Source organism: Emydura macquarii, unplaced genomic scaffold (assembly GCF_026122565.2).
Source record: "Emydura macquarii macquarii isolate MOO-44397 ecotype Brisbane River unplaced genomic scaffold, CSIRO-AGI_Emac_v2 contig_295, whole genome shotgun sequence".
Classification (NCBI taxonomy): Eukaryota; Metazoa; Chordata; order Testudines; family Chelidae; genus Emydura; species Emydura macquarii.
In genome coordinates this window covers 12,939,828-12,965,003 of record NW_027130432.1, presented here as the reverse complement: position 1 = coordinate 12,965,003, position 25,176 = coordinate 12,939,828, and the positions used below count along the sequence as shown (strand labels likewise).

General features: G+C 39.3%; 1 protein-coding gene and 1 non-coding gene across 10 annotated transcripts in view; both read left to right on the top strand.

Annotated features, from left to right (window-relative positions):
- Positions 1-25,176, top strand: part of CNOT1 (CCR4-NOT transcription complex subunit 1) — an 88,573-nt gene that overhangs the window by 18,173 nt on the left and 45,224 nt on the right. For 4 of the 9 annotated variants that reach the window (XM_067552718.1, XM_067552678.1, XM_067552700.1 and 1 more), the window contains exons 5-21: positions 1,437-1,505; positions 1,613-1,667; positions 2,054-2,257; positions 4,211-4,379; positions 6,354-6,480; positions 6,883-6,993; positions 7,573-7,743; positions 8,379-8,506; positions 9,325-9,565; positions 11,255-11,374; positions 12,312-12,434; positions 12,669-12,820; positions 17,782-17,932; positions 19,319-19,520; positions 20,026-20,169; positions 21,326-21,450; positions 23,662-23,948. In XM_067552718.1, the coding sequence (XP_067408819.1) occupies positions 1,437-1,505; positions 1,613-1,667; positions 2,054-2,257; positions 4,211-4,379; positions 6,354-6,480; positions 6,883-6,993; positions 7,573-7,743; positions 8,379-8,506; positions 9,325-9,565; positions 11,255-11,374; positions 12,312-12,434; positions 12,669-12,820; positions 17,782-17,932; positions 19,319-19,520; positions 20,026-20,169; positions 21,326-21,450; positions 23,662-23,948 (2,579 nt within the window). The remainder of the gene's footprint in view (positions 1-1,436; positions 1,506-1,612; positions 1,668-2,053; positions 2,258-4,210; positions 4,380-6,353; positions 6,481-6,882; positions 6,994-7,572; positions 7,744-8,378; positions 8,507-9,324; positions 9,566-11,254; positions 11,375-12,311; positions 12,435-12,668; positions 12,821-17,781; positions 17,933-19,318; positions 19,521-20,025; positions 20,170-21,325; positions 21,451-23,661; positions 23,949-25,176) is intronic. The other 5 variants (XM_067552688.1, XM_067552727.1, XM_067552709.1 and 2 more) reach the window with 3 other exon arrangements.
- Positions 18,262-18,397, top strand: LOC137156489 (small nucleolar RNA SNORA50). Its single transcript, XR_010920779.1, has one exon. It is a non-coding gene; the product is annotated as a small nucleolar RNA SNORA50 (small nucleolar RNA).

The window sequence follows — 25,176 nt, the reverse complement described above, 5'->3', positions numbered from 1 at the left end:
AGTGTAACTACATTAGCAAATTAAAAATCCAGCACAAGAGTATGAGAGATTTTGCTGTAGCTGGAAGAGAAATAGATTGATCTATAGGAAGAAAATTAGCTACTTGTACCCTTCAGGGACTATTTTCTAGACCAGCGGTTCTCAACCTTTTTTTCCCCAGGTACCACTAGGGTCAGGTACAGTCAGGTCAAGTGGGGGGGGACTTGCGGCGGCAGCGGGGTTACATGGGGGGGACAATGCCCTCCACTGAAACCCTGCCGCCGTTTGCCCCTTTTCGGCGGCAGGGTTTTGTGGGGGTGGGGGGGACTTTCGGCGGCAGATTTGGCTGCGCGGTACGGCTCGCATACCACCCAGCCTTCTTCGAAGTACCACCAGTGGTACGAGTACCACCGGTTGAGAACTGCTGTTCTAGACTTTGATGAATTAAAGGGGTGCTGATGCAGGAGGATCAAGGAGAGTTTTCAGCATCAAGAACAGGATCCTTATCTAGAGTAAGACTTGACATGCTTCCCTTGTTTCCCGAAATCCTCAGTGACCTTGCTATTTTATAGTCATTTATACCCTCTTTTTATTTGTTGGGATTTAATCTCTTAAAACAAACTCAAACACTTTCTTGTCTTTTCTGGTGCTGTGAACTTTAAAAACTCAATAGTCAGTCCTACTCACCTTACTTGTTGTTGCTCCCTGAACTTCACTCAAGCTTCCCCAATAAATATAAATTAATCAATTTCAGGTTCTTATGCACTCCACAAGACAGCAATGTTTGGATTGCACAGTTGATGGGAATGCTAATAGCTCTATTTTTACTGCATTTAAGCCTTTCTTTATAAACCCTCATGTTGGTTTTAAACTGATAGCTAATATCACATAAGGGAATGCTAATGCTAGCTGTCCATTTGGAAGTCTGTGGTTGCACTGTCTGATAGGTCTAACTTTATTCTCATGCGACTCATCTCATTCTACCATTCTCACAGAAGCTCTGTAGTAGTATCCAAACACTTTAGAAAGGGCTTGCCTCTTAACTAAATTAAACTGGTTTAATAGTGTTAAACTTCTGTGATTTTGAACATTTTGTTATAGACCTCAAAAGAATCCAAAATACAAAATGGGGTCCCAACTGCTACTATACTCTTGTTTACACGGGGGAGGTCCTGAAAACAATGGCATAGTAACTGAACTAGTGTAACTCATGGGAAATGTGGTAAGTATATGTGGATTTAAACTTTCTACTAAGCGTGGACCACTCTTGAGTAGCTCTAAAGAGGGTAGCTTTTGCTTGTTTTTTGACTATCCTATTCAGTCTTTGTGAGCTAGTCTACTGCAAAATGGCTTTCCTTCCGGCAAATAAATTCCCCCTTCCTGCAAATAAAATCTTCAGGCTGTCTCACATTACAAGATAGACCATCCATATAAATTAATATTTTATTCTGTTTCAGAGTCTAAAGCCTTCACCCCATTTATTTGCCCAGCTGAGTAAAGTTATCAAATTAAGCAAAGTTCAAGAGGTGGGTAAACATTTGGTTCACAAACTAGCTGATTAAGTTTGTACAATACAAAGCTTGACTAAAACTGAATACATGATAGGATCTTACCTTGCTTTATTTGTTCACAGGTGATTTTTGGTTTAGCTTTACTGAACTCCTTCAGCTCCGATCTGCGAGGTTTTGGTAAGTGAGGAGTTTCCAAAATACCACTGTGAAGACTCTCTCTACTTTTAAGAACAGGCCAGTTAAATGGATTAGGATCTGAATTACCTCAGTTTGCTTCTCCAGTTGAAATCAATAGGCACTGGAGCAAGAGTTGTTCCTCTCTCTCCCCACAGTTTCTTTTCCAGACATACTGCAGTCTCTGTCTTGCATAATAAAGATGGGGTTGAAGGATATGGGGTATGAAAAGGGTATTGTCTATTAATGGTAGACAGCTATTGAGGTGGTGTGGAGTGTGTTGAATGTGCCTAGAACAATGGATTGGTTCTTAAGAACCAAATGAAGTCTGATACTACATCTTTCAGTAACTTTCAGACTTTAACTATAGCCTCTCTTCTCTTCTTAAGCTGCCCAGTTTATCAAACAGAAACTTCCAGATCTTCTACGCTCTTATATTGACGCAGACGTCAGTGGAAATCAAGAAGGTGGCTTCCAAGATATTGCAATAGAGGTCCTGCACCTTCTCCTCTCCCATCTCCTTTTTGGGCAGAAGGGAGCCTTTGGGGTTGGACAGGAACAGATTGACGCTTTCCTCAAAACATTACGTAGAGGTAAGTAGAACATCACCATTCAGGAAGCTTGTTTGAATGCCTGTCACAATGCACTAGCAGTGACTGTGTAATGGGCTGCTCAGTGCATAAAGCAGTGGTCTCTAAAAGTTTTGCTCCGTGCCCCCCCCCCCCCCCCCCCCCCCCCCCAAGGAGCCAGAGCTGCAGCTGGGGTCAGAAGTGCAGCCGGGGTGAGGCCTGGGGGTCAGGGCCACGCCTGGAGCGCTGGGCTGGGGGCAGGAGTGGGATGAGGAGCATGGCCGGGGACTTGGGTGGTGCTCTTTCCTTGGCCTGCAGGGGTCTGGGTCATGCTGTGCTGCCCTGCCCGTTCTTCCGTGCACCCCAGAGTTTGGGGACCATTGGCATAAGGTTTCAACCAAGTTATCTTTCATGAGGCTAAGTCCACTGAGAACAAGTACTCTGTTGCAGTGTACCAGGTAATCACGCTGGCTTGGAATTGTTGGAATCTTATTTTTATTGCTGTGTGGTAACAAGATTACACTATTACACCCCCCCCCACCCCCACCCCCCCCCCAAAAAAAAAAATATCCTGCAGAGTTTGAGAAGTACCCAGCATTTCTTTAGGGATACCCAAATGAACAGTCTTTAGATATTGGAGAGCTTCTGTTCTGTAGCAGAAGTTCCTTTGTTGCATATTTTTCTACTGTTTCTGGCTTTAAACATCCATAGTATGTGATTTTTCTAAAATGGGGAGTTTTTCAGAATGCTAAATGAGGGGGAAACTGTATGCATGGGAAATAGTTAAGCTGCATAATATTTACATTAAATCAGGGTCTGTTGCTGCAAGTCCTAGAATACATAAGTTCCAGGAATAAATTTAGGGGGACTTCCATGTGTGTTGTGGAGGACATAGCTTTGTATATGAACGTTTTATTGATGCATTGTATGTTGTGGAGACTACCTCTGTCTGTGTGGTGCTGTGGCAGTTGAAATAATGTAGTAAATGAAATATTTCTGTGGCTTTCAGTGGAGGAGGTAGCTTCTGGCAAAATCTCCTCAATAAGGGGGCCCTGGGCTCTTGACTTAAACTCCTTTTAATCTCCTCATCTTTCCTTCCTTACCCCCTCCTCCTTAGTTCTAAAAGGAACTCTCTCTATCTGCTTTTTTAGCATTGTTATAGTTTATGCTCTTAAGCATTGCCTGCTCTAGTGTGCTAACCACCATTAGTTCCCTTAATCAAGCCAGTAACTTGCCACACATGCTCCCAAGGGTACACAAGCAGGAAGGCTTATTTTGAGGGAAAGCTAAGCCCTTGATGGTTCTCCACTGGGCTAATCTGTGCTTTTGCGGATGCGTTGCTGGCATAATAGCCCAAAACATATAATTAGTCTTCCTTGTCTCATGGTCCATCTTTCTCTTGAAACCTTTCCTTCCTGGAAGGGAGAAGAGCACTCCCCTGCTGGCCCCTTGTCTCAGTACTTTGGTGGAAAGTGACAGCTGTTCTGTACTACTGTATTCTTCTCCAGCCTGTTCTTTTTGGGTGGTTGTCCCCATGAATAATTTTAGCATCTGTTTCTGCGGCAGTTAGCTTTCCCAAGCAGCTGCAGTGAAACTGTAGAAGTCTTGTCAATTTCATGCTGCTCCTGCTTGGGGAAACTGTAAAAGCAATAGAGGACCTGGAGCTATGCTGGTAGGCTTGAGAAAATCACTGCACCAGCTTCCATTTGTTATATTTTCTTTGCAGCTGTAGTGGCTAGAAACTTAAAAGCATCATTTCTGCAGGAATTGGAAGCTTTCCTAAGGGAGGCTTAAAGCCTTCATTTTCCAGTGTCAATGTGTAATTATCTTGGAAAAATATTATCTTAATTTGAACATAAGCACTTAGAAACAAAGAATCCAAATGGTCATTTGTGACTGGAAGTAGTATTGTAGGATTTCCTGTTTGTTAGGCCATTATAATGCATCTTAAAACATGCTCTTCACTCTTTTTTATAGATTTTCCCCAGGAGCGTTGTCCTGTGGTGCTTGCACCACTTCTATACCCTGAAAAACGGGACATTCTAATGGATAGGATCCTGCCTGATTCTGGAGGGATAGCTAAAACAATGATGGAGAGCTCTCTGGCAGACTTCATGCAAGAAGTAGGCTACGGCTTTTGTACAAGGTTTGTAGGAAATCTGTATGTGTGTGTGTTGGGGGGGGGGGGGCTCACATCATGCTTCTTGGCAGGGAGCACAGTCCCTTTTTCCTTAAGGTAAAGAGAAAAACTTAAAGTAACTACACTGAGCTTTATCCACCAAGTAGTAACATGAGATCTCTTGTTCTTCTTGGTTTATGTTCTTCTTGGTTAATATGTTCACTTCCATTGTTGTGTATTTTCTGATGGTAAATGTCAACTACCATGTGCTCAGCATTTCCATCTAATCAGTAGAGGCAACCTGTTCACTTCTAAATCCCAGCCACATTTTCTTTTTACAGAAAATACCTAGATAACCTCTTGAGTTTCATACACTTTATTTTAGTTCTTTGTTAGAATTTTCCTTTCATGCAAGTAGTCAAAAATTTGTCAAGCTTTAAACACATTAGGTTAGTGTTCACATGAATATCTGTATTGAGTGTTAGAACACTGATCAGGAAAAGCTACACAAACAGTTACACCTTGCTGCATGCATCAAGGTTTTAATCATGCAGTGGTGTCAAGGAGTGGACTGTTTGGCTACACTGTAGAACTTACTTTGTCAATACTTGCACTTAACTTCAATTAACATATTAATGTGCCATACTTCACTTATGAACAAGCTGTGTTACCCTTAGGGTACATCTGCACAGCAAACAGAAGCCTGTAGTTGCAAGTCTAGTCTAGGTCTACTGACTTGGGCTCTCTGTGTCACTTTAAAATAGCTGTGTAGATGTTCAGGCCTGGGATCTAAATCCCAGGAATGGGTTTAAGAGCCTGAGTTCTAGCCCAAACCCAAATGTCTATACAGCTATTTTTAGCATTGTAGCATGAGCTCAGTTCTGTAGACTCGGGCTGTGAGACTTGCTGCCACAGATTTCTGCTTGCCATGTAGATGTATCCCAAGAGCATAACCAAAAGAGAACCTGCAGCTCTGGTAATGGGACCTCTTCTACTGGAGCCTCCAAGGATTTGGTGAACCCACCATAGGGTGATATAAGCTACACTGGAGATCTGTAAGAACCCAAAGGTGAAAACTTTAGTTTTAAAAAAACCTTTGCTTTTAATAATTTAATTTATGCAGTTCATTTTGTGTCCCAGTTCAGACAAAAATCAAAGGTACTGGATTAAAGGGAATTCAAAATCACAAAACAAACTTTTTCACTTATGCTACTATAGATTAGGTAATTGTCTAAATTTTCACAAAGCAAAATGATCTTTGCAGGATATAAAGCCCTGAGCTGTAGGAAATAACTTAACTTGCCTTTTGGATTTGGCTCTTGCAGTTAGATCAACTTCTAAAATATTTCATGAGTTGAAATTTCATCATTTAGTTACATTAAGATGATGATGGTCTAATTGAGGACAATTTGACAGCTGTATGGTGAATTTATACAGCTTCCTTTTCTACAAAGCATGTGGTCATGGTCTCAAATACCTGTTGCGGATGGGATGGTGCTTACTGAAGTTTCTATAACCTTTGAATACTTCAGCTATGTCAGAACCTAAGATTGTGTTCATAAGTAATCTACCCTCAGTGTTTTGACCCCTTTCCTGTTTAATGGAGAGCTGAGTGGCAAAATCCTACTTGGGGGGGGCGGTAAAGTTTAATTTATATGGACTATATGCAGTGGTCTACTTCATACTGGTCAAATACAGGTCACATGGTTAGTGGAGATGTGTGGTATGGTTGAATATATGGCAGTTTCCCAAAATATCCTTAAAAACTTCAAAGGCAAATACCCTTCTAACTGAAAACTTTGCAAAGCCAAGCAGTCTCTGTATTGTGTGCAGAATGCATTTGAAATAACTTTTGTCTCAGTATTTTTTTTTTAAGTTTTACCTTTTTAACCAGAAAATTGGAATATCACACTCTAGTCCCTCTCGTGTAATGCTGGCTGTTATGGTGAAACCTGCTTTGATACTGAGCTCAATGTCTATTTCTTCTGGTTATATTTTTAGTGTTGAAGAATGTCGCAACATAATCATGCAGTTTGGCGTTCGGGAGGTCACAGCTGCCCAAGTTGCCAGGGTTTTGGGAATGATGGCTCGAACTCATTCAGGGTTGACAGATGGTATTTCATTACAAGTGAGTTGTCTAATTGAAGAGTGACAATAAATAGTGTATATTTACGTTTTAGTGAGAGGAGTGAACTTGTGCTAAAGCAGGGGCACTGAAAGTTGGTGCTCCAGTGGTAGAGCCAGAAATAAAATCCTGAAGTACTTTTACCTAAAGCAAGTCACTTAACTTCTATGCTTCACTTCATATTTCATTCCTATTCTCCAGATGAGTATTGCATCACAGTGAGGCATGACTAAAATGCATTGGTTCTTGAGTGAAAGGTGCTATTAAAAGTGTAGAGCCCTTTTTTTTCCTAGCTTACTTAACTGCTTGATTTTGCTCATAATGCAGGAAGTTCTGAAGCTCATGGTTTCTGGTGCTTGTTTTTTATGTTTAACTAGTATCTGATCATGTGCATTTAATTTGCAGTCTATTTCGGCTCCTGGCAGTGGGATCTGGAGTGATGGGAAAGATAAAAGCGATGGAACACAAGCCCATACCTGGAATGTGGAGGTCTTGATTGATGTTCTTAAAGAGCTGGTGAGTTTATGGCATCTTGCTTGTAATTTATCCATATAGTCAGACCATTTGTAATTGGTATTCAGAGCAGCCAGGAGTCAGTTCTGGTATACTCTTCTTTAGCGTTACTAGCAGTTCTGAACTGAAATGCCTTTCTTGCTTCACTTGAACAAAATGTCTCAATCACACAACAGGAGAGTAAAGGTGCAAGAATGGCTAACTGACTTTTTTTTAGATTGTTCCATGCTGTTTACTTCCACTTTACACACACACCCTAATGTGCTCTATTCCTCATCACAGAAAACCTTTTATAAGCACTCTTGCTTCGTGGAGTAGGCACCTTGTATGTCAGAGGAGTGCCTAGCCAGATAATTCAGATTCTGTAATATTTTGTAGTGATGCTAATAGTTACGTTTGTCTAACATTCCATTGTAAGAGCCTGTTTTTAGTAAACTTTGCTAAACTTTAAGTATTTGGGCTAAAATTTTCATATTGAAATGCACTAACTAGCATTGATGGCCTCGTGCCCTTGCAGAAAGTATTGAGGCATGTTTATAGATGTTACCTTGATGCTGGGTAATCTGTTTTTACTGGTTGCAGAATCCTAGTTTGAACTTCAAGGAAGTAACCTATGAACTGGATCACCCTGGATTTCAAATTCGTGACAGCAAGGGTCTGCAGATTGTGGTGTATGGTATCCAGAGAGGGCTAGGCATGGAAGTCTTCCCAGTTGATCTCATATACAGGCCTTGGAAACATGCTGAGGGGCAGGTAGGCTTGTTTTTCAGCTGTTGCCAGTTTAATACCACTGACCAGTTTACGTGCCTACCATTTAGAATTTACTGGCTTAATATCTTTGTATATCAAGGAACTTCACTTGGTAATGAAACAGTAATTTAAGTAGACTATTCCCAGAGCTAAGCATGTATTTGAAACTCTGTCCAGGAGTAATTACAGACTTGGAGCACATAACTTAAGTATGGGCTATTCAACTATATAACTAGCTTGTCTGAAGGCTTATGGGATATTAAAGCACATTGAGTTGAAAGGCACTAAACCTCCTTGTTAGGGGAAACAGTTACCAACACTATTCCAATTTGTAGTGTAGATGGAACTGGAACTATGTTCAGTAACTGCTTAGTGCCAGGGCATTAACCTGATTACTCAATAAGGTTAAAGTCTTGGCTACAGTACAAACGGAATAGGTTGTAACCAGGTTCCCGACAAAACTGGGTACAGGTGTGTCCTGAGAACACATTCTCCCTTCTCCAGAGGAGTCTGGCACAAAACACACCCATAGTAACCTTTCGGTCCCTTCTGAAAGTCTGTCTCATGGTGGTTGAGGAAGAAAGAGGGTATGTAATTTTGCTCATGGTCTAAACTGATTTTCTGATCACTTGTTCTAGCTCTCCTTCATCCAGCATTCCCTCATAAACCCAGAGATCTTCTGTTTTGCTGACTACCCCTGTCATACTGTTGCCACAGACATCCTGAAAGCACCACCGGAGGATGACAATCGAGAAATTGCCACATGGTAAATCTGATCACATAAATGCAGCTATGTGCTCATAAGTGGAGGATAAAATTAACTTGACAGTTAAATGTGGCTTTGTTCTCATATTACTTGTTTTTAGTTACATGCATATTCCAGCAGATGAACCATTAAGTATCTGCTGTGTATAATTGGTGCTTGGTTCTTGTATTAGCAGGGCACTTCCCACTTATGCCCATGTAACACTTGAAAGTCATGCTGCCAGTTGATCTTTCCAGTGCAGTCTTTAGTAGGAACTCTCCCAGATAGATAATGTTTTGGGAGTGCTTTTTTTTCTAAAAACATAAGTATTGCATCATAGAACCCTGTTTTTGAATAGAATTGGGTGTATTCTAAAGAGGTAGAAATATCTGAGAAACATTAGAAGCAGAAGCTGACTACAGGGAATGGAGGAGATATAACTTCCAGCTGTCTTTTTTTCATAATGACATTGCAGGAACTTGTGCTCCATGTACCTGAAATAAAACATGAGTACTTAAAGTGCGTCCTGTCCCTGCAGTTTTCAGTTGTGACTATTTGACTAGAAATATCTCCATGGGAGGTGGGGTTTTTAAACCCTTTTCCCCACAGAGTAGTTGACCTCTGACCTTTTGAGCCTTTATTAAACAGAATTTAAGTACTTATTAAAAATCAGAGAGGCTCAGTTGTGTTCAACAAAAACTGTAACAGTTGTATGAAGTTTACTTATTTGAAATTGGCATTAGTTTATATGATCTTATAACTGGCATTTAACAATGCTTAGCACTGGCTGCAAACCGGAATCCTGTTAGTCAACTAGTATGTAACTTTGTTTTTGTCAGGAAGAGCCTGGATTTGATTGAATCTCTGTTGCGGTTGGCAGAGGTGGGGCAGTATGAACAAGTTAAGCAGCTCTTCAGTTTCCCTATCAAGCACTGCCCGGATATGTTGGTATTGGCCTTATTACAAATCAACACTTCCTGGCATACCTTGCGCCATGAACTCATCTCTACACTTATGCCTATTTTCCTTGGCAACCACCCCAACTCTGCCATCATTTTGCACTATGCGTGGCATGGACAGGTAAGCATTTCAATTGAGTACTCAAATGCTTTGATTTCTTTTATTTTAGAAGGTTGTATTGAATTGATTTGGCAGCTGGAGCAGCAAAGCATTGAAATGTCTTCATTTATGAACCGGGGTAGTGTAAAAATTAAATCTTCAATACATTCTACAAATATTGTAGCTTACTGGTGATAGCTCACCATTTGTATCTTAAGGCAAACTGCGGAGACTTGGTCTTTTTTGCATTGTGTAAGTATCCTGTAGCAAAAGATCAGCTTAGGAAACCAGAACTTGAATATGGGCTCAATCTAAGATCTTGTAAAAGTAAACGAGTCTTGCCTCTTACTGGTTGGCACATGAAGGTGTTTTTTAAACCATCATCTTCTATTGCACTTCTTACAGGAGATAGAGTATTACCTTGGGGGATAAACTCTCAGGTTTAGGGAATAAACCCAATTAACTTTTTTTGCCTTGTGGCTGACTATTCCATAATTATACACCTTGGGTTTTTCACACTTCCTCTGAGGTATCCATATACCGGTCACTGTCTGGCAGGATATTCTATAGATGGCATACTGTCTGATGTGATATTGCAATTCCTGTATTTGTAATACTGAGAGTTATCATGAAGTGGCTGAGTACCCTATGTATCCTAGTGTATGCAAATTCCAGGTGCTCAATGAGTACAAAAACAGGCTAGTTTGAGATTGCCAGTTGCCGTCTTTATTCTATAACTTTCACCATTGCTACCACTGGATCTGCCCAAATGGGAGATGTAAGGAAAATCTGGCTGTAGTTGATGCCTATGTCTTTCTGCTAATCTGCATTAGAAAATCTTGTTGTGTCCAAGTGTAACTAAACAGTAAAATTCAATGATTCAAAGCAGACCTGGTCCTGGTCTACACTGGCTGTGAAGTCATGGTCAGTCAGCATTGTCATTCTTCTCAAGCTCTCCCAAGGATAAGTTTTTCCCCCTAATGTAAAACAGTCTCTTAAGTTGAGGGATAGAGTTCATACCTTTTTTTTTTTTTTTTTTTTTTTGTATTGTTTGACAGAAGAAAGCCTTTTGCAACAAAGCATGAATTAAACAAAGATCTTAACTGCAAGATCTGCCGTTTTCCATTGGCCCATGTTGTGGCATAAGTGCAAAACGTTGGTCCATTTTTCATGATGCAGTTCCACCAACTAGTAGAATAAGTGCTGCCAAAATGTGAACAGTTACACTTTTAAGACTCTTGATACCAATGAAAAACTGAATAGTTACTGGTTTTTACGATCTCACTCCCACTCTGTCTTCAAGAGCATTAAGTCATGAGATGTGGTATTCTAATGCTTAAGTGCAATGGCACAATAGTTCATGCCAATCTCCATTCCTAAGTGAATGGAAAAAGAGTTCTACATGTTTACTGCAGGAATGACATGGCATGTGAACTCAATTTGTTTCACCATTCCGAAATGTAGAATCATTAGTAGGTGGTGATTTTAGACTTACAATAGATTATCTGAGTGAAATATAACTGGTATAAACTACAGAACTTGCATGTAACCGCCATTAAAGCTGTCATGTATAGGTGGAAACATCCTGCATAAGTGTGTGTGTGAGCTATTCCAAATGTAAACTTCTGTAACAACCTCTTTTTAAAAACAAAACAAAAAAAACCCCCCAAAGCTCTGTATAAAGTGAAATCACAATTTGACTTTCCCTAGGGTCAGTCTCCTTCAATACGCCAACTTATCATGCATGCAATGGCTGAATGGTACATGAGAGGGGAACAGTATGACCAGGCAAAATTGTCACGTATTCTTGATGTGGCCCAAGATTTGAAGGTGAGTTGTTTTTGGGAAGCATTTGTCGCTTATTTAGAGTGTATGAACTCCATGTTCCTTTTTTATAAGGGAAGCTAAATTTAATTTGGAAGTGATAGAAAGTCAGTCAAACTGTATTGCTAGAATGTGTCTGGATTCAGATGTTGGCATAACTGGGTATCAAGACTAAAAATTATGTGAACTATAAGAATAGTTTAAACAAACGCTTGTTTTCCTTGAAGATGGCTGGAAGTGAGCGCATAGGAAACTTCCTCTAGAAGCTTAAACTTGTTTAAAGATAGCACAGTTGTACTTACTAAATGTGGGTGGGTTAAACAATTGACAATAATTCAGTCACTTTCCATGCTAGTCTGCTGAAATTGTATATGCTGTACAGTTTCAGCTGACCTATTTTTGAGGTATTTATCACTTTTTTGAGGTATGTCATCTGTTAAAGTGGATGTAATATGAATTTGGGGTGTCATTTGGTATAGCTGGACAGACTGCCTTCTGAAAAAATGAGTTTCTGTGCATCACCTGCTGTTGACCATGAGGCACATTCAGACTGGATGTGAAGTAAACTCATATATTGTATGCAGGGAATGTTAGGATATTTTGATTTTTTTTTCATGTGGTGTTGCAATAGAAACTGAGTAACTTTTTTTATTACACTGCCACTTATTGATAAAGCTTCATATTAAGACTGTAAAAGGCCAAGCACAAGGTCAAGTCTAGTTGAAGTTAGTTTTATGCTTTCAGATCTAGAATAACTTGCTTAGTCTTATAAGCAAGACATAACTATGAAGTTAATAGTACCAAATTTTTTTGTTGACTAAGAAAGCAGTAGCAGCATGTTATAGCAAAACTTGTCCAAAAAGTATGTGGGAAGCAGAGATCAGGAAAGAACGGGTAGGGTAACCTGATATTTTGACTAGTAGTCTTATTTTTTTTTCTTTAGGCCTTGTCAATGCTGCTAAATGGTACTCCATTTGCCTTTGTTATTGACCTTGCTGCACTTGCCTCTCGACGGGAATACCTCAAACTTGACAAATGGCTCACAGATAAAATTCGGGAGCATGGGGTAAAGCAGGATTTTTCATTTCATTTCTGCATTTTATTTTTGGTGACTTAGTTAAGTCACTATAACAGTTTTAAGTAGTATTGAAGTTGTGGAAAACATCTTCAGTCTGACAGTTCAGTGAAAATGTTGAACTATAATAGCTTAGTGCAATTCTTTCCACCTTGCAATTGCCAAATTTGAAATAATGGCTGGTATGCAATCTAAATAGACAGTAAGAGAATTTATCTTCCCCAGGAGCCCTTCATCCAGGCCTGTATGACCTTCTTAAAGAGACGATGCCCATCTATTTTGGGTGGCCTTGCCCCGGAGAAAGACCAGCCCAAAAGTGCTCAGCTTCCTCCAGAAACGCTGGCAACTATGTTGGCCTGCCTACAAGCTTGTGCTGGGTAAGAAAATTGCACGTTTACGGTAACTATATATGCTTGAAAATTCAAGTGTCATAACTGCAAAAGTATCTCAAAACTGAGATTTGGATTCCCTTGGTGCATGTGAAAGTTGGGACAGTACCATTTAGAGCCAGCACCAGGTAGATCCAATAGGGCGTTTAATCTTACTGCTTAACTCCTCTTGGCAGTACTCTCCAGTATTATGCATAAATAATTACAATCTTGTTTATCTCTGGATTTAGAAAGCTTTTGTCTGCATAGTGGCCACTTGAAAACAAACAACTTGGCTGTGCTCTGAATCCTAATGTAGAAGGTCCAGAAAACTCTTCTCAGTCCTTTTACTTCTTAAGGATGCTTATTACTGCCTCTTAGATAAAAATTAAGAATCTGAAACACTTGAAGAAAAATTACTGAAGGAGACCAGATTGAGAAGAAAATAATCTTGCATGCAGGCTTTCTTAATCACAATCAGAGGTCTAAAATCTTGAATTTCAGCCCCAATTAGAAACAAGCATTTTAGTAAACTTTGTCTAGAAGTTCATTTCAAATTTATTATAACTTACGGGGGGTGTTGTCTGCAATCATTTTACCTTGAAATTGCACTATGGAGTTGCATGTATTTAGGAAGGGATCCTTATAACTGAAGTGCTTGCATATCTAGTTTCATCATGTGATGTGCCAGGAACTTCTAGTGATTCCAGAAATGTTCTAGTAATTTTCATTTTCACCAAAACCCTTTGCTGTGTTTACTATGTACAAGAACAATCTTGCTCTATAGCAACAACTTTTAAACAAACAGCTTTTTACTCTGAAGAACAGTTTGCCATGAAGTCAGATGAGCGTAGATACTGAAATCTATTGATTTGCTGAAAATGCATGTTAACACCTGTTCAGTTTCTCATGATAAACTCAGACCACTAAGTTACTGGAAGAATAACATCCTCTACTCAAGATGTACGCCTGGGATAGTGTTGTCAGAAGCTGGTGGTGGCATCTTTTTTGAAGTACTTGTATTTTGTAGGAGTGTTTTGTGACCTTAAAAAGTTGCCACAAGTGTTCCTGTAGATGCAAGCACTGGGATGGAATTGGTGTTCAATCACCCCTCTCCTCTTATCCTCCCAGACATATCTTTGCCTCTGCTGTGCCTAGAGGGATTAAAATGAAAAGGCTTCTTCTCTTTCCCACTTAATTCTCCCAAGACCACATCATTCTGTCTCTCCCTTACTCCCATTTCCTGTTCATGCTGACTGGCTCTTGGGTCGCTGCATCTGGCAGAGCCTGCAGAGGGAGGAGGAAGAACAGATACTGCCTCATTTCCTTCTCCTGCTCTACAACAGGTTCTGCTCACTGGACAGGGCTGGACTCTGAGTTTGAAGGGGCTAAGTAAGTGGGAGAAGAGGAAAAAGTGCAAGTGTGAGAATCAAAGGGCTTAGAGAGAGAATGGCTTCTGTGCAAATGTAGGGGAAGGAACTACTGTGAGACTAGTGTATGGAGCCTGATTGTGTGGTTGGAGTGGGGATGAGGGGTTGGGACATGCTTGGCATATGATACATAGACTGCCCATTTGGGCTCCTGGGAAGCTGCATGTATGTGAATAAAATTTAGGGGGCAAGCGGGTGGCAAATAAGGGTTCTCCATGTCTCTACCTTTCAGGTGCTATGAGGATAAATACATTAGGGATTGTGAGGTGCCCGTCCAACAGTAATGGTGGCTTATAGATGGAGAATAGGCAATACTTGTTGGGCTTATCTACACATAGACATCCAGGAAAATAATCCAGATTAACTGAAGGTGTGATTTGGAAGTGGATTAGTTGAACTGCATTAAATCCCTATGTGGATGCTGTTTGGAATTAAAGTGGCCGTCCTTCAGTGTAGTTAGTGAATTAAGATAAAATGAATTAAGGCCACTTTAATTCTGATCAGTCTGAGGAAGGGGAAGAAATAGCATTCCTACAAAAAAAGAGCTGCTTGTTGTTTTTAGGATGCAAATGACAAATCTAGCATTGGTTTCTCATATAGAAATTGATCCTAGTTGTAATATTTCAGAGGCTAACTAATTTTATCTTCTGACTACTTACTACTGTATAAAGTCTGAACCCACTGAAAGATGACCTCACCTTAGGCAGCATGCACATTTGACATTTGTTTAAGGCTTTCTGAAGCAATGCCACCTTTGTTTTTTAGAGACCCCCTCAATGCCCAATCTAATTAGTGGTTTTAAATCAAAAGGAACAGTTTTTATATGGTGAGATGGTCTCTAGCCTCCCAGTGTTCCCCTGAGGTTAAAAATCTTAGGGTGGCAGAGAAATGCCTCTAGTGTCTGCATCAAATTATTTCAGATAAAAATAAACTTGTTAGTGAAGTAATTGCATGTGATGTTGCATGTTCACCTCTTTTCCTTGGCTTCTGAATATATACCTGGAGTTCCGTAGACTGCAGAGCTTCATTGTCTTTTTTAGAGAATAACCAAAGCTGGGGAGATCTAGTATTGGCCTGTACAGCATGAGATCGGGGAAACTTGAGGTTCAGGTGTGATGATTTAGAGACAGTGTGCATCTCTTGCCATGATAGTGCTGGACTTCTAAAGTCCACATGGCTGAACTGTAGATAATGGTAGACCACAACATGGGGAGTGGTAGGTAAGGAACCTTGTGAGGTTGATGTGGGGATGTTACTCTAGTCTGTGGAACGTGGGAATAAAACCGAGTTGGAGAGCTGTGGTGATATGAAATACCTGCTAGGGTTGCTTCTGAGCAATGCTTAGATTTCTAAAAACTTGAACTCCCAGGCAAAGAACTTGTTAAGGTAGAGAAGGGTAGCCATAGAAAGCTTTTTGAAAACATTGTAGTTTAGTGGTTCCCAATCGTTTTTTTTGAGTAAAAGCCCAACTAGTTTACACTAGATAGAATGCACAACCCCCCTCTCCCCGCCCCTCTCACCAGCCATAAACACATATAATCCCTATAAACACACAAAGAGAACATTAAATTACATTAATAATATACTCTTACCTGAGTAAGAAGCTAAGCCTTCCCTGGTATAGCTGCCACTGCATGCCCTGTGTGGTCCTGTCCTTCATGGACATGGAGGCAGCGGTTGCTGGCAGGTTGGCTGGGGCTGCTCCAGGTCCCACCAACACAGGGCTGCTCCACTCCGGCACAGCGCCCGGCTGGATGTGGGGCTCGGGTGGGGGGCTAAATTACCTCAATATTACTGGAGCCTCATGGATCCCCTGTTTTCTTTGGTGGCCCCCATCTAGGGGGTTGTGCACCCTAGGTTGGGAACCATTGTTGTAGTTGATTATTTTTGAACCTGGAAATACTTATCTTAAATTTTCTCTTGAACATATGGAAGTAAGTTGATCACCCAAACATCATTAGCCTTAAATGAACCTGTAATAAAACAGCCCTCATTCCCAAAGATTTAGCACCTCTAACAGACCTTACTGCTTATGGTCCCTGAATTTGGATACAATGAGTCAAAAAATTTGAGGTTTACTATGGGCAGTAGATCCACATCAAACCTAAATTGTGCAGTTTTTGAGGATAGTTTATTTTGTTTGCACAGTGCCTTGCAAACTGATTCAACAAATATGCTGTTGGAACAAGAAACTGGTAGCCTGCTTTGCATGAAAAATAGGCACACTAATGATGCATGTTCTTTTGCAGAGGGAAAACACTTCTGCTATTCCCATATTGTGCCCATCTCTTGAAGGCCTTAATCTACATATTGGATCTGAAAAGGTTTCTTGGTTTCTATAGACTAAAACTTTTAGTGACTTGTCCAGTCTTTTCTTTTGATCTATATATATTGGATCATCCTGAGATCTTGTTAAAATGGCTTAGATTTTTCACTGTTTAAATCATGTAAATGCCCATTCTCTTAGAAGCTTTTCTGTGACACTAGCCACCTAGGTCAGACCATAGACCCTTACTGCTGTATAAAAATACCAGAGAATGGAATAATGGCAACTCAGGTTGGATTTGTAGTGACAGAATTCTAATAATATGGTATATAATATTGATGCTCAAAGTACAACTTCATGAAATAGGAGAACAGAGTGGTCTTATTCAAGAGGAGACTTCAACCTTTCTCCTCCCTCTTAAACTACTGTCTCATTCTATTCTCCTACAGCGCTCATGTTTCAAATATTGTCCAGGAAACAGACTCAGGCTTCCTAGAAGTCTGTTCTTTTTCCCCCCTCTGTTTTGGTAAAGCTGCGTATTCTGTTTTTTAGGAAACCGGGGTGTCTTAATCCTAAAATAAGCTAATCAGTCTATATGACACAAGTATTGACACAGGAAAATGAAGTCTGGAAAACTTGTTTGCTTACCAAGGCTGTCCTTTTCCTATATATCGAATGGAAATCAATTAAAATGTGGCTAAGTCTCAATACATAATACAGCTATGCAAAAGTTTTACATACTAACAGCTGGCAGTGCACCTGAGGGGGGCAGAGTTTGTTTCTTTCTAATAGAACTAGATAGTACTCCATGTTCACTGCTAATTACTCCTTATGCTCCAGATTGTGGTCAGATGTGGACCTTAGCATGAGGGGGATGTACCCAAGCATATTGACTTAAGTGTGTAACTTTTCACTAAAGATGGTGATACCGTCACTCAGCCATTTGTCTTGGGTCTATGGTTTAGCATAAATCTTTTAAAAAGACAGAGTAAGTGTAACCACTGCTGCTTTGGCTTTGTAGGTTCTAGAAGTCTCTAAAGTGTTTCTTAAGTCACTTGACCTCTTTGTGCATCTAACAAAGAGATCCAACAGTAGGGATAGGCAAACTATTGTATGGTACTTGCACAATCTTAACTTTTATCTGTTTCTCCAGAGCCACATTTATTGACTGTCTTTGAGATACATAGTTCCGCTTGCTAAAGAGAAACTAAAGGGGCTGGATTGGCCAGCCTCAGGAATACTATGTGGCTTATCACCAACTTTTCTCTGCTCAGGAGTGTTTCTCAGGAGCTGTCAGAGACCATCCTCACTATGGTAGCCAATTGCAGTAATGTCATGAACAAGGCTAGACAGCCACCACCTGGAGTCATGCCAAAGGGACGTCCACCTAGTGCTAGCAGCTTGGATGCCATCTCTCCTGTACAGGTAGATAAATGATACAGTTTCAGAAGAGGTGATGATTGACACTTGTGTTTGCTGCATAAACTGAACTATGGTAACAACTAAATAAAATGTCAATTGGCTCCCTTAAACTACTTATACATGCATGTCTACATAACTTGCTTTAGTTTTAACCACAAAATAGTGTGTAATGGGCTTAGTTCAGAGCAACTTTCATTTCTGGAATATTTGTAAGAAGTAACAGAAATTTAGCAGAATGGGAGCAGTAAAAAGTGATCTAAATTTTGCTTAATTGAAAATATAGTGAAGGCTTCTGTAAAGTGGTAAAGAATTTTCTTAGACTTTTGAGGATTAAGCACTGCCTTTGAACCTGATGTGTCTTGTTTGTAGCTTCACGGGCCAAGCAACAGTGCTAGAGCATAAGGACTTGTTATAACTGGGGCTCTTCAGCTCTCAACTGAACTGCTCTTTTAAAAACAAGGTACATTTAAGTTACTCCCTGCCACTCACCACCACCCCTTCCTCCTTTGGGAGCAACACATTCCAGACAGATTTTGCTTCTAGCAACTTCTTTCAATGGTACACTGAAATTTTAAGAAATGAACTTTTTTCCTATAAAGTAATGGCACTTCAGTACTTCTGTAGGATGTCAAAGGCATCAATGCTTTGCAGGCTAAAGAAGTAAAACAGTTTAACAGCTTTCAGTAGTGGAAAACTACTCCTTAGATAAACCTATTAAATATTATCCTGGGAACACACTACAAGCAGCAGAATGTTTTAGGTAACTAGTCTGTAGCTTGGTCATCTTCTGGATAGATGGTGCAGTTCTAGAACTTTCACCTTCTAGAGTCAGCATCTCTAATGTATTATAATTGCTAATATTGTGGGACGTCTGAAGTCCTGTGCAAAAGATCTTGTCTCAGTTTTCTCTTAAAATGGGACATAGTGGGATCCCTTATATGATGATGAGGCCTATAAATATTGTTCATGAATTCTTTGCAGCCTGTAACTCTTTTAATGGGACCTAAAACTAAAGGTCACAAGTTGCTGTTATATCAGATATTTATGTATTGCTTTTTAACCCAATTTTTTGTTGTAGTCTGCATTTGGCTTTTAATACTAAGGTCTCGAATCTCTAGAAAGTTTTTAATAGACTTTGATTTTACATCTATAGGGTTGTAGTAGATTTAGGTTAAATCTAAAAATGTGATAAATGAATGATCTAACATTTTGTAGATAAATGGATCTTGTTGGGGTGACTTATATGTGACCTATATGATGTCACAGGCTAAAGTTACAGCTACATGTCAAAATATTCCCTAAAAGTATTGGAGTGGTGTCTATAAGTTATTGCCAAGAAAGAACTGATAAATGTATATGGCTGTTTATAATATGCATTTCTCTATTCAGATTGACCCGCTTGCTGGAATGGCATCTCTTAGTTTAGGTGGTTCAGCTGTTCCACATACCCAGAGTATGCAAGGCTTCCCTCCAAATTTGGGTTCTGCTTTCAGTACACCTCAGTCACCAGCAAAAGCATTTCCTCCCCTTTCCACCCAAAATCAGACAACAGCTTTCAGTGGCATTGGAGGACTCTCTTCACAGCTTCCAGGTACTACTTATTTACATTTTGAGATAACAGAATTGTTCAAGTACTGCTACAGTTGCCTTGGTCAAGAATTGGGCAAGAATAGCAGTATGCCTATATTCTCTAGGATTTAATTAAAATGTACATAGTCTTTGCTCCTATTTCCACACCAAAAGTGCTCAGTACAGCATAACAGATCATGTACTACATTTAAAGTCCCATTTAAAAAATTATGGGTATGCAGTTCTGACCACCTTGGAACGCATTGCCTATTTAGCTTTAATATATTTCAGATGGTTGTATATTTAAAAAAAGATTAAATTTTAATTGGGATCAATCTGAGTCATGAGGATGAACCTTTTGACAGATTTCAATAGACAGCTAAAGAACTGCATGTGAAATTGGATGACAGGGATAGTTATCACATGACCAACTTGTCAAGTTTGTGGGAATAAGAAGCATTTTTCTTATTACATGCAAGGAGCTGAGCTCAAATGAGATGACTGATGCCTTGTTTGGTCCCCAATAGGTGGTCTTACTACGGGTAGCCTAACTGGTATAGGAACTGGGGCCCTCGGCCTCCCTGCAGTGAACAACGACCCATTCGTGCAAAGGAAACTGAGTACATCTGGACTGAACCAGCCTACATTCCAGCAGAGTAAGATGAAACCTTGTAAGTGGTAGTGTTGTCTGTGATTGAAGTGTGACTGGTCTGCAGTTTAACCTGCATTTCCTCCAGGGCTGGCTCGTAGCCGGTAGATGGCAGGTCCCAGAAATGTGGCTCTACTACTCAGTCTGCAGCATGAAACAGGCTACTTTAAAACTGCTAGAACTAGAAGCTTGCCAAGTAGCCCTTAGTGAGTAGAAAGAAGCAGTTTTGTAGCAAAGCAAATAACTCCATGAAATGTTATAAATCTGCATGAACAGTGATGCTCTGCTTCTTTGTTCTGCTATATATTGAACAAAATGTGCCATATCTTTTATGAAGGGTTTTATGTTAGTGTTTAAAAAATGAAATTTTGTAGAGAAAATTTAAACCAGAGGTACTTTGAATGGGATATTACTACCAGAGGATTTAATAAAGGGAGGAAATAGTAATTGGGATGAAACTAATTCAGGCTAGTTTGTTTCTGAGAAGGGAATATTTGGTTTCCCCCGTCCAGCCAAGAGTCTGCAATCTGTAACTGGCACAGCTGCATCTCTTGACTGTGCATACAAGCAAATTTCACACGTTTGCTTTCATTAAAGTCTAGGAGGTGCAACCAGATATTAAGCCTTTCAGACTTCATTATTATGTCAGTAAGTCCATTACCTGGCAGCTTGTCCATAAAATTGAATGTATGAAAAGCTAAACTAATAAGTCCCCAGTGAACATACATCTGGAAGTTGATAGAGCCTCTTTCTGCTGTTTGGGCTAGGAATTCAGTGACATGGCTTGAAGTGCACTGGTTGATCTGAAGGTGCTTGTGTGAAAGACTGTCTGCATGTTAGTGTTCTGTAGCATGCTCTCTTTTTATGTTCATTGTACATTGGGTTAGGCGTCAATTTAACAAATTTTAGAAGTGAAATATATTCCAGGGAACACTAGCTTAAGATCCAGATTTTCAAATTGATCACTGTTGGCAATAAACACATTTTATTCAGTTAACAGACCAATGGTTTTAAATAAAATTACTTTTGCTCATTAAACGAATAGATACTACTTAAAACATTCCCCGTACATGTGTTTGAACAGGTAGTTGAAAATGCATAGAAAAGAACAAGAAAAAATCATCATTTGCTAACGAATCAGCTAAAATGTTACTCTTTGCTGTCCATTTTCCCAACAGCTGACTTATCTCAGGTGTGGCCAGAGGCAAATCAGCACTTTACTAAAGAAATAGATGATGAGGCAAACAGCTACTTTCAGCGCATTTATAACCATCCACCACACCCCACAATGTCTGTAGATGAGGTGAGTTTCCTTCTGCAGTGATCACATCACTTGTCCAGAGACTTGTTTTATGGTTGAAAGTAATTCTCCCTAATGGTTTTAAAAAACAAATATTGAGGCAGTAGCAACATTGCTTTTTGTTTGGTTGCAGTTTGAGGAAGTAAATTAGCGCACAAATTTTCAAGAACCTGTCTGTTTCACACAGGGTAAAAACCCAGTTGCACTTGTGCATTAAGCGCAGCTTTAAGTTCTAGCTGCTGAAAATGTTAAATGGGATGGACCTATCAAATCAAAACACAAGTATTCAACACTAGTGCCAAAGCTTAAAGGGACACCGTCAACTTAAATCCTATTTTTGTCTGAAAAGAATTAACATATGGAATTAACAGAGTTATTATAAATGACAAGTGAAAAATGCTCTCCAATTTTAGCTTATACACTTGACAGTACTTTGTAGTGGTTTACTTTCGTCTCCTCCTATCACTAGTCAATTTTCCCCTTTCTTGAGTCTCTTGCACAATAGGGATAGGAAAACACTTTATTACCAAATTTTCTTTTTTAATGAGACAAATGTCAGGGAGACTCAGTGGCAAGTGTAATCCTGAGGCTAAATTCAATTTGCTTGTTGAAATAGACTATTTCAAGTTAACGATGTCCCTCTAAATATATTTGCAGGCTTATGGATAATTGAAAAGCACTGTTTAATTATCTCTACTTCCTAAATTGATTTTTGAAACAATCCAGGAGCAGTACAAAGCAATATTAGAAAAATCTAATTTTGAAGACAATTGCAAATAGATCTGACAAATATATAAATATGAACATGGTCTAATATCTGCTAAAGGGAAAAAATGAAATTGTTAGCAATACTCTTAAATCTAATCTACAACAAATAGCTTGGAATCCCCCCTACTCCACGAGCAATTGTTTCACAGTCCAAATGCTGTAAAAATCTGATGCTAAATTTCCAACTACTTCATATGTACTAAAAGAGGAAAAATTAGAATGAAAGTAATTACCTTGCTAAAATGATATACAAGGGATTTGCTTTAACTCGGAAGCAAGCATTTCAGAAGTATAGATCTGACAAACTAGAATGTCTGAGGATTTGAAGAAAAATGTTTCTGTACGTTTTGACCTGAGTAAAGTAGGATTTTGCTAATTTATTCCTTTTGCCAAGGTCATAGTTTGAAGAAAAACTACCTTTTTAAAGGCTGTTTACATGCATATGAAGCTACTACTTAGGACAGTCTGACATTTTATTTGCACAGATGGGCATAATTAGGTTTAGTGCTCAGGTACAGAACTGGTATGTGAAGTACTTGCACACTCACTTATTCTTTATTGTGTGCTTGAAACACATTTTCTGAAGCTTTGAATGTTACTTCATAACTATTAAGAGATTCCTTGGGAAGATAGATTTAAAATGCAATTGGGATTCCATGTTTTGATCCAACTTAGTCAATTTTACAAGTGAAGATCTGTATAACTGCCTACAAACTCAACCATAGAACTGAAATTCAAATGATGTGTGTGGCTTGTGTGTTATTACGTTGATGATTCTGCGATCAGGATTTACTCTGAGCCAAATATAATCTAGCTTTTCTTTCTCATTTCTGTTAGCTATACTGTGCTAACAAGAGGCCTTTCTTAAAATAAAATAAGGCCAAAAGCAAACATGAGCTGGAATATGTAGAGAGCAGATCTGAGTGAGAGAGAGAGAGAGAGGTAGTGGTTTTTTTACATTGTTCCTTTTCTGACCTTAATTGCACTTTTCAGTGCTTTAAAAACCTAATGCTTTTGGGCTGATACTATGTACATAAGCTTAATCCAATTTGAAAATGTACAGTTGAGATAAACCCAGATGACATTGAAATGTAGCCGTGCTATCAGATTGACAGACTACCTGAAAGCTTTTGCAAAAAAAAAAAAAAAAAAATTATAAAAAAGCTACAGTACAAACAAATGAGGTTTCTAGTGTCTACAGAATCTGCATAACAGCTATACTAAAAGCTAGTTGTCCAGTCATCTCTTGACATGATTTTTTAAAAAGTCTGAAGTTTATGTACAGATTCCCTCTCCTCCTCCCCTCCCCAGCAGTTTTGCACTGGGAATTGGGTTTTCCCAGTGCAATTTACATTAGTGTCTAGCGGCAGGTGCTCTTGAACCCACTGGTGTGAAAGGGCTGAGATGAAATAAAGTCTCTTGGTAACAGTTTCTATTTCTTTGCAGGTGTTAGAAATGCTACAGAGGTTTAAGGACTCCAACATTAAGCGGGAACGAGAAGTGTTTAACTGTATGCTGAGGAACTTGTTTGAGGAGTACCGTTTTTTCCCCCAGTACCCAGACAAAGAGCTGCACATAACAGCCTGCCTCTTTGGTGGGATAATAGAGAAAGGACTGGTTACTTATATGGCATTGGGCCTGGCCCTGCGTTATGTTCTTGAAGCCTTACGAAAGCCTTTTACATCCAAAATGTACTATTTTGGTATTGCTGCACTAGATAGATTTAAAAATAGGTGAGTGATTTTTGTAATCTTTCCAAAATGTATGGGATATCTTATTAAACGTATGCCTGCTCTAGTTCTATGCTTAGTAATAGCAATACAGGATTAATGGCATATGTTAGAACACTCTCACATCTCATAACTTGAACATAATCCATCAATTCCAAGCTGACTTACAAAAACCACCTTAAATGTTAAATATAGTACATACAGGCAAAATGGGCTGAAGCTACATTCAAACATTTCTATCTGTAAAATTCAACTGTTTAGCATATTTTATTGTATGAAATCTTTCAGTCAAGTATTAGGGCTTGATTTAAGAATATATCAATACTTTAGAGATTAAATTGGTAAAGCTTGATTCCCCTGGTTAAAAAGTTTCTACATATGCACTCATCATTGAAGAGTAACTTAAATTGCTTTTTAAGTGAGAGACAGGTCAGACACTAAGTGCTGTATAGAACACAAATTTTGTTCCCTGCACTAAAGTGTTAAATCCTCTCAGATGAACAATGTTACAGAATATTCTACTTAATTGACTATCTGTAAGGTGACAAGAAATGCCCCTGTAGTAATACAAAGAAAATCTCCGAACTTCACTATCTGCATTTGTTTCATCTTAATTTTTCCTCTTTCCTCAAAAGGATTATGAAATATTGCCAGTGAGACTACTTTCTCAGACTTTTGCAGACTTTCCCACTGTTTGGGGCAAGGAGTGTAGGCTATTTGCAAATGAAACTGTCCAGAAAGTCTGGCTCATCATAAGAATCACTGGATACACAAGGGAAAACTCTTCCTTGTTACATTTAAGACTTCCAAGGTGCCAATTTAGCATTTTAAAATGTGTGCTCTGAACACACACTTCTGTTCAAGATGCTTCTGCCCTTATCCCTCAATTTCTCCTTTACCACCTTATCCAGCCTTGGAATATTACAGGCTACATTTAAGATATAAACAGCGATGTTTTATATAGCTGAAAGTCGTCTTAGATATTACCATTCTATAGCCTGGCAGAATAAAATGGCAGTGTCAAGACTGATGCACTCAATACTTAAGCAGCCTTTATTACTTCTCTCTGCAAAATGCACATAGCATTATAAATGGGATTTTCAAACTTAAAGTACTAATAAAATTAGTGACAACCATCTCACATTCGCAGATACAAACACAGAATAAAACCACTGTACACACAGGGGGAGGCTTCATTGTCAGGCATAATGGTTAGTTCTAAATATTGATC